Genomic DNA, 9,474 nt, shown 5'->3' on the forward strand with positions numbered 1-9,474 from the left:
TACACACAGCTTCAATGGAGGGACTGAAAGCTCTCGGACTAAATCTAAAATATCTTAAACTGTGTTCCAAAGATAAACAGAGGTCTCACAGGTTTGGAACAACATGAGGGTAAGTTATTAATTACATAATTTTGCTATCTGGGTGAACTAACCCTTTAACAATGATTAATTCCATCAAGGGTTCAAACTGAAAGTTTCAAACAATTTCATATTCTTAGAAAATAATGAGAAGTACAAAAAGAGGGGAACGAGCAGAAAAAAAAGACAGTAGAAAATAAAGGAACCTTGAGGTCTCGGTGGATTATGGGAGTTTTGTACTGGTGCAGACGTGCCACAGCCTCACAAGTGTCACAGAAGATCTGGAGCGCTTCCTGTTCGCTGAAACCTGTTTGCAAACGCTGGTTCATCAGGTTCACCACCTGACCGCCTGCAAATAAACAAATGTAGCGATGGCACGCGTTACAATACTTCAGTTTCAAATCAATACTAATACCACATTTTGGAGAAATCTTAAGGCAGAACAAATCAAAGCATTTTCCATCTTTTTGAATCTGTAGATTTCAATTCGAGTCAGAAATGTCCACTTCAGCAGCACTTAGACCATACCGTACAGTTTTATTCCTACCATATTTAATTCACCTAATTTATATAAAATTTTATTCCTAAAAATATTTCAGTTTTTTGGGGGGCTGTTGACAGCATTTTATGAAAGAGATCTAAAATCCCCCTTTAACTCTAATATCAACTAAATTAATTTCAGTTCTGGAAATGTATTTAAATTTGTGCACCCTGTGAATATCAAGATCACGTGAGAGTCGCCCCTTCTGAAAGTGAACACAGTACATCCAAATGGTTGGCCTCTAGTAAACACATTTAAAAGAAAGAAACAAGCTCTTTTGGAAGAATCAAAGAACCAATCATTTATTTGAGGCTTTGAACACAAAATGAACCAATATAGACACAGAAAGCTTTTCACATGAAGACACAAAAACTTTTTAGAATCACCATAAACCACAATGAGATTTAGCCTTTTGTGCTAGTGCTGTCAGGAAATGTTATAGTAATTTGACGAATGAAAAGCTTTCTCAAAGTACAACAAGATAAGGAGAAAAGGTCACCTCAGGCTATGATGGAGGCCTGAAATCTATATAAAGAATGCCCCCAGGTGGATGAACTGTATAAATACAGCACAAGTTCTGCATAAGCAATGATCAGGGATGCCATAGTCCTAAGAATTAGACATTTTCCTAAGAATTAATAACACTTGAGACATCAATATTACAGATTACAATGCACTAGGGGTGTAACTGTACGCAAAAATCACGGTTCGGTAAGTACCTCGGTTTTAAAGTCACTGTTCGGTTTATTTTCGGTACAGTAAGGGAAAGAAATGCAAACATTAAACTGCAGGATGTTTATTACTATAATGATGTCTCAAGGAATGCTAACAGCAGGTGGGGGTCCGCTAGCCAATGGCGGCACCCAGGGGTGCTTCAAAAAAATATAAAACCCAGCCCCCCTGGTGTCACCGGGCCTTAGAATCAGCTGCAGGGCAGGATTTGCGCTGAACGCGGAGTTCCGCCACTTAATATGTTCGTTTGGAAACACGAAAATGTACCTATGTGCCGCATACGAAATGGAAAAGCAGACTTACCTCTGCAGAAGTCCATGAGGATAAACACCTCCCACACGTCTCCTCCTCCTACAGCCGTGATGCTGGAGTCCAGGAACCCAACGATGTTCTTATGACCACTGAGATCCCGCTGGAACACAGTCCACAAAGAACAAAAAGAGTAGGAATGAGTGAAATATAAAATATATATATATATATATATATATATATATATATATATATATATATATATATATATATATATATATATATATATATATATATATATATATATATATATATATATATATATAGAGAGAGAGAGAGAGAGAGAGAGAGAGAGAGAGAGAGAGAGAGAGAGAGAGAGAGAGAGAGAGAGAGAGAGAGAGAGAGAGAGAGAGAGAGAGAGAGAGAGAGAGAGAGAGAGAGAGAGAGAGAGAGAGAGAGAGAGAGTGAAATATTACAATTTAAATTTGTATTTTTTTATTTTTAAATATTTAAAAATATAAGTGATGGCAAAGTTGAATTTTCAGCATCATTACTCCAGTCCTCAGTGTGATCCTTCAGAATTCATTTTAATATGTTAATTTGGTCCTCTAGAAACACTTGTCATCAACATTGAAAACAGTTGTGCTGCTTAATATGAAAACCCATACATTTTTTCATGATTTGTTTTGATCAACTAAATGTCCTTACTGTCAATTTAGATCCATTTACTGAATAAAAGCATTAATTTCTTTGAGAAATAAATTGTACTGACCTCTTTTAAGTATTTGAAGTGATGTAAATCAATGTAAAATGTCTCGAATGTCAATTCTCTCACTATTGCTAAAGCATAGAAGACATTTCATCACACTCACCATGATCTGGATCTCACGGTTGCAGACCTGCAGGTCATGTTCGTTGTTAACGTACATCCTCTTCAGGGCACAGCGCACTCCCTGACTGGTCCGCACCAGGAAGACAATAGCGAAGCCACCTACAAAGGGAAACACAAAGTTTATGTGGTTTTACTGAAAACGTGATCCGAAAAAATGTAAGATATTTACAACACAACACCGCCTCCCTGTGGAAATCAGCATTGTATACTTACATATTAAATAAAAATATTTTATTATATGAATATAAAGACACATACTGCATACATATTTTTTGTGTGTTAAAAAACAGTTTCCATTATTATTATTCTTAATTATTTAACTTCATGTTTCACTATTTGTATTCAATCACTAAATTCTGTTTTGTTTTAGTGGAAGCACTCAGAAAAAGCATAAGCAATCCATGCTTCTATGACTAGACATCAGAGGCTGTATATGTCTGCACTCAGATTTGCTGTGTTGGCATAATGTGGTGTTATTCCTCAAAGCAGACACATGGGAAACTGGTGGAGGAAAGTAGGACACATATTTCATCAAGGATCTTGCACTAAACGAACAGTCGATTTACAGTCAAACAATCAGCGAGATTATCTCTCTGCAGAACAGCTGCTACTGGTTTTATATTGCAGAGCTGAGAAAAGATGCTGAGAGGTGTTTGAACAGGACAGACCAGTCTGAGATGCACCAGGCCTGAAAGTCTATTAGCTTTGTTACTAGTTCCATCTGTGAACTGGAAATCAAATTAAAGTGAGCAAACAACCGTTTCCTTTACATCACTGATGACACATGCAATTCATGATGATGCAATGAACGCTTGCCCTCTAAAACAGCTTTCTTCTGTCCACCACAAAAGAGGTTTTGGGCAGGATGCTTTTTATCATATTCAAAACTTTGACAGCACCTGGAAAACATTTACTGTCACAGTGTGGTGTAAATGTAGTGTCAATGTTATGCTTAATCTCCCTTTGAGGAAGAAACCAAACCAGGTTTAAAGTAGGGCTGGGCGATATACAAAAAAAAAATGATATCTCGATATTGTCAAAATTTTTACGATATTCGATATATATCTCGATATGTTTGCATTTAAATAATAAAAAATAAAACATGATTTTCTTTTGCCCATTAAAAAAAAAAAAAAAACATTTAGATTAAACAGCTAATTTAAGCAGTTAAAAAATCTAGACCAAGAGATCACTTACTGCTTTTTATTAATGAATACATGTAGGCCTATATGTAACTGAAGCAGTGCAAATTAAGTAACAGTTACAGAAAGTGCATTCTGTCAACTTTTTAGTGCATGCAATTCACAATTTAAACTATGCAACTGGGATAATTTTAATTTTTTAACAAGTTTTTAAGCTAAGAACACAAGTCTGTCAACTGTCTGTGGTTTTAAGAGAAGCTCTGTGGCATGAAACTGTTCCTACTGACACTAAAAACCCTCTTAGATGGGGAGTTAGTTGCTGAAGCACATAGCTATTTGTTATATATAAATATATATAAATGAATACCAAAGACTTTTGCATTCTCTCTGTCTATATTATGGAAACTGGTAAACATATCAGTGAAATTCCCCAATAGTAATTCCAAATGGCCATAGCCTATGTTTCTCTATTCAAACATCAGCGGTCGAGTAAGTGCATTTATTTTGCGATCACAAATGCAAACAATACAGTTGAGATCTCACGACAGAACACAGACCGGCTGAACGACGCTTTAATTAGATCGCTCAATTCCAGTTTGTAAGTGTTTTCAGATTATCGTCAGCGGCTCTTCCGCAATGAGGAGTGAGCACGTGCGCATGGTTGCCAGATTGTTTAAAATAAGCAAACACCGGGAAGAAAATGTATCCTTGTAACAGTGGAGCTCTGATTCGGAGATTTAAACTCTTGTTATCTGGCAACCGCTATCATTACAGCTCTCGTAGTAGAGGGGCGTAGAGCAGTCAGCAGTTACAGGCTCCTTTTTTGGACACTCGGCGCGTTCTTTTGGGAAAGTATGCTTGAATTTGAAATATTCGATATTCCCGATATATTCAAATTGTACATCGTCGTCAAAATTATTCCGATAGTATCGCTAATATTCGATATATCGCCCAGCCCTAGTTTAAAGCAACACGAGGGAGAGGAAATAATTACAGAATGTTTATTTTTGGGTGAACTTTGCCCTTAAATTTCTCATTCAAAAATGGATCTTTGAATCAACATCAATTATATATATATATGTGTGTGTGTGTATAAATATATATATATATATAAATATATACTTTTTTTGTTGTTTTTAAAAGAAGTATTTTATGCTTACCAATGCTACATCTATTTGATCCAAAAAAAAAAGTATTATAGTAAAATAGTACACATTAATATAGCAATTTTCCATTTATTTATTCCTGTGATGCAGAGCTGAATTTTCAGCATCATTACTCCAGTTTACAGCTTCACATGAGCCTTCAGAAATCATTCTAAGATGCCAATTTGCTACTCAAATTTTTTTTTTATTATCAATATTGAAAACACTTGTGCAGCTTAATTTTTTTTGGGAAACTGTAATACACGTTTGTTTTTCAGGATTTATTATTTGACAAATAGAATGTTCAAAACAACACCTATTTAATGGATGTCTTTTGTAACAATGCAAAAGTCTTTACTGTCACTTTTGATCAAATTAATGCATCCTTGCTAAATAATCCATATTTTATAAATATTAAGAAAAATTGCAATGAACGAACCCAAACTTTTTGAACAGTATTGTAACCTATATCTTTTTAGTTTTTACCCAATGTGCTCCATTATTTTTTTTTAAGCACAAATACCCCATATAGTCTCTCAATGAATATAAAAACTGCATGCTAATATTAATTAATATAATATTAATTCTAAAAAAATATAAAATGCTTTTTGAAATAGTTTTAGATGGTGTATAAGACGTCACAGCACAGGACATGTCAACACCCAAGTACAGATGAGCAGGGATTTCCAGACAGAGGATTTAGATCACTAAATAAAGCTGCCAGAGGGTTTGAGAAGAGTGCTGAGATCTGAGCACAGTTCATCATCAGGCCATGCTACATGTTTGCAGGATTCAATTATCTGTAACTAACTACCGTACAAAACTAAACATGAAGTTGTCATAAGTCAACCAGGCAAATTGATCATTCAGTATTTGGTCATTTTAAAATGACCAACATTTGGCCAATCTGCTTCAGCAATTTTCAGTAAATTTTGAGAAAATATTGCACACATATACATATGACTTTTCCAGGCATTCACAATACTGGATAAGGATTTTTAAAACCCATTTTTGAGACTGAATGAAATACTGTAAAGCTGAATTCTAAACTAATTCATTAATTAAACATATTTCCCTGATATTTCCAGGTTGCCCTTGAAAATGTTAGTGTTAGCACTCTGTAAAGTCTGTACAATAAAACAACATCTATAAATGTCATCGTCAAATTTGAATCCTGGTTGTAGGTTCAAGGCCTGCATGGAAAATTTTACCTTCTGCCAGAGTTTCTTCTACAGTGACCTGGTGTCTTCCTACAGTGAAAGCCCGTCCGATGAAATTCCCACCAACACTGCTGCTGGACCCAGAACTTCCAGCTCCCCCTCCGGAACCGGGTCCCGAGCCCACCAGCTCCCTCCGGGAGTCAAAGAACTTCTTCATGATGTATCAACGATCCCCTAACTAACGATACTTATTTGAGCCTATAAGAAACTGAAGTGGCTTGCTTGTTCTTGTGCCAGAGGTCTAGATCAGCTGTGACTGTCAAACATAGACTCCCAGCCCAATTCTGGTGCTGATCACAGCTCAAATGAACCGTATAGCAACAAAACCGTACTAGTAAATGAAAACAAACAGTATATGTACTAGATTAATACATCACAGTTGAGTACTCCCAAATCAACAGCGTCTGTCAGTGATGGCCTGATATGATTAAAGTGTTTGTCTAGTGTTTATATAAGGGACACGGGCCCATATCACGATATAAATATTTAAATAAAGTCTAAATCAATGTAACATTCAAACCCTGTTGAAAAATCAGACGTGAAGCGAAGAGAACATATTGTTTTGCTGGATGAAAGTCAAACTCTCCATCATCAACCAGCTGTGCAGCTCATTAACATCTAAAAAACCACCCACTTTTCACGGAAAAACAGATGACATGCGGATATTAATCAGAATAAGCGATAATTTCATGAGTTAAACACCCATAATCATATTATTTCGTTTCTTGTTTGATGAAAAAAATATATATATCATTTAAATCCAACACATAGTCAGCTAGGCGCTAACGCTAGCATTCCTGCAAAACCTTCTCAGACGCATATGCGCGCTCCCATCGGAGCGAGGCCTGCCGGTGAACGGTGAACGGATGCGGTTCGGTTTCAATCGGACAGAATCTAATTCAGGCAGAAATGAGCGTGTTGCTCATGGCGATTCTCGTCTGCCGCTTTGGTTGCTGCAGATGCGCCAGCTAACCGGAAACCACACCGGAAGAGTGAAGCTAGCGCTATAGAAACTACAATAAAAGTCTGAAATTCTTGATAATTAAAGTCGTTTTCCCTTTCAGTGGATGATCAGCGAAGGAGGCAGTGAAAATGCTGACCTTACGAGGTCAAATCAAATATTATATTAGCAGAGTGTTTAATATGAGCAAAGTGTGTGTGTGTGTGTGTGTGTGTGTGTGTGTGTGTGTGTGTGTGTGTGTGTGTGTGTGTGTGTGTGTGTGTGTGTATCTATCTATCTAACACACGTTCTGACAAAAGCTACTGGCTACTAATAAAGATTTATCCTGATTGCAACGTTTTGGAAAGATATTGACTTTTCTTTACAAACATTAAATTGCTACTCAGATTTTTTATTTATTTTACTTTATAATGTTGCATTACAAATATGGTATATAAGAAATGTACTTATATATGGAAAATATTTTTTTCCCGCATATGTAAATGGACATCACAAATATATAAAGCAGTGGTACTTTCAAGTTTGTCAACTCGTACCAAGAGGGGGGCTATAACTTCCTATGTAAAAGACGATTCAAGACGAGTTGACAGTCACTTGTCATGGTCTTTATGTACATAATTACAAAATTACTTTTTTTTTTTTGCTGCAAAATGTCAGCTGGGAGCTTTCAACTTGTGTTTATCCACGATAGAAAAAAACTGCATCCTCTAATGCAATTAATTTTACTTCAAATATATTTGGAAAACATCCGCGACAATAGACTTTAGAACAAAAAGCTATTAAAGAAACTTTTGAAAGTGGCTATATGCAAAGCCGAGACTTGTGACAGACAAACACTGTCATAGTTTCATAGTTTCAGGACACTGTTGTTCAGTCTCTTATCTCAACGTAATATAAAGAGGAGGGGCCGTGAAATAGGAACTGTAGGCGATTCTGTCCGTCCAGGCCAACACCCATTAAAGTTGCCAACAAAACTCAGAAACATTCTCCTAAATCTCCACTCCATTCAGTGTAACGGGTGCCGTGCATCTCTGAATCCTTCAGCAGGTAAGATGCTACAAACTCCAATCCGCTTCCCAAATAAACTTTAACTTCGCTTTCAGGTTATTCTCGTCTCTTTCCGCTCTATAACGAATGTTTATAAAACCAACATAATGTTTTAACAGGCGAACAGAAAACACGTCATGGAAATAGAACGTAATCGTGTATTGATACTTGTTTGTAAAATCATGAAGGTTTCCGCTAACGTTTTTGACAGCACTGAACGCCCGTATTCCGTTCCGTCACGTGACTATTTACCGCTGAACATGATCCTTTGAAATGTGGCTTTCGTTAAAATACAATGAGTCATATTGCTTTGAATAACAAATTAATTAGACCACACACTTTACAAATGAACCTATAACCCACTTTACAAATAAATGACCTATATCGGATAGTCAGCAAGAAAGGATGTAACCACAGGAGGGAAAAAAACAACAAATACAAATTAAATCTCTTTATTATATCTATCGATTGTTTCTCCTAGATCAGTTTTCTTACTTTTTGCTGCTATATAAGGACCCCCAAATATGATGATTTCCTTGTTAAGGATCCCTTTGTTAAAATATAAAGGCAGCTGTACATTTTCACATAGGACAATCTATTTTTTCCCTGTGTGTGAAAAATATTAAATGTAACAAAGACAACTAAATCAAATAATTGTCTCCAAAATTAAATAATTTTCTTTTGCATTGTCATGATTTTATAAACACATTTTAAAATATGATCTAAAAAAGATTTACTTTTAAGTTAAAAAAACTGCAAAAAAAAAGTTACACTTAACATGGTATATGTTAAACATATTTCACTAATATAACAAACCTCATAGATTTGAATATGAATAAAATTTTCATATAATTCTTACAGTTCTAGGCTATTATCTGCATTTTTATTTGCTTTATGCCGTATGTCAAAAGTCTTGTTTCTGTTTGAAGTTCTTCATAGGAATCTTATTAAGTTGATGACTAAATGAATTCTGATTTACAACTGAGAAGAACCCTCCTGAGCAATAACATTTTCCTTTGAGTCCTAATTTGTGGGTTCTACTGGTGGGCAGATGCTGAGCTTTCTCAAATATGAGCTTAATGTTTCATATGAAACACTGCGATATGTTTTGAATGTCAATGAATTAATCTGTGGTGCTGACGCTCAAAAGCAAATGAGGTTAACAGTGTTGAAGTGTGTCGAATATAATGGCAGCAGGCTCTTTGAACGTACAGCACATTGTATGCAAAGAATACATTATTAAAAGGTCTTAAATGATGCACTATAGTCATGGGGCCGCTGTCAGTGTTACACAATGATGAAGTGAAAATTGAGAGACTGCATTGAGAGCCAGATGTCTCTGTGTTTTAAAGGAGGTTTTCTGGGGGTTAGAAAACGTAAGTTTATTGTTTGAAAGGGGAAACTGATACTGAGCATTAGGCTGTTAATTACCGGTTCAGCCTCTTCTGTTTAATGAGCTGAATAGTA

General features: G+C 35.8%; 1 protein-coding gene across 3 annotated transcripts in view; it reads right to left on the reverse strand.

Moving 5' to 3' along the window:
• Nucleotides 1–6,993, reverse strand: part of aak1b (AP2 associated kinase 1b) — a 30,097-nt gene extending 23,104 nt beyond the window's left edge. For all 3 annotated transcript variants that reach the window (XM_059545389.1, XM_059545388.1, XM_059545390.1), the window contains exons 1-4: nt 5,991–6,993; nt 2,473–2,591; nt 1,655–1,763; nt 285–427 (exon numbers count right to left, since the gene is read on the reverse strand). In XM_059545389.1, the coding sequence (XP_059401372.1) occupies nt 285–427; nt 1,655–1,763; nt 2,473–2,591; nt 5,991–6,156 (537 nt within the window). In that variant the 5' untranslated portion in view covers nt 6,157–6,993. The remainder of the gene's footprint in view (nt 1–284; nt 428–1,654; nt 1,764–2,472; nt 2,592–5,990) is intronic.
• Between the last annotated feature and the right edge of the window lie 2,481 nt (nt 6,994–9,474).

The sequence above is a fragment of the Carassius carassius genome, chromosome 49 (assembly GCF_963082965.1).
Source record: "Carassius carassius chromosome 49, fCarCar2.1, whole genome shotgun sequence".
In the NCBI taxonomy this organism is placed as follows: Eukaryota; Metazoa; Chordata; class Actinopteri; order Cypriniformes; family Cyprinidae; genus Carassius; species Carassius carassius.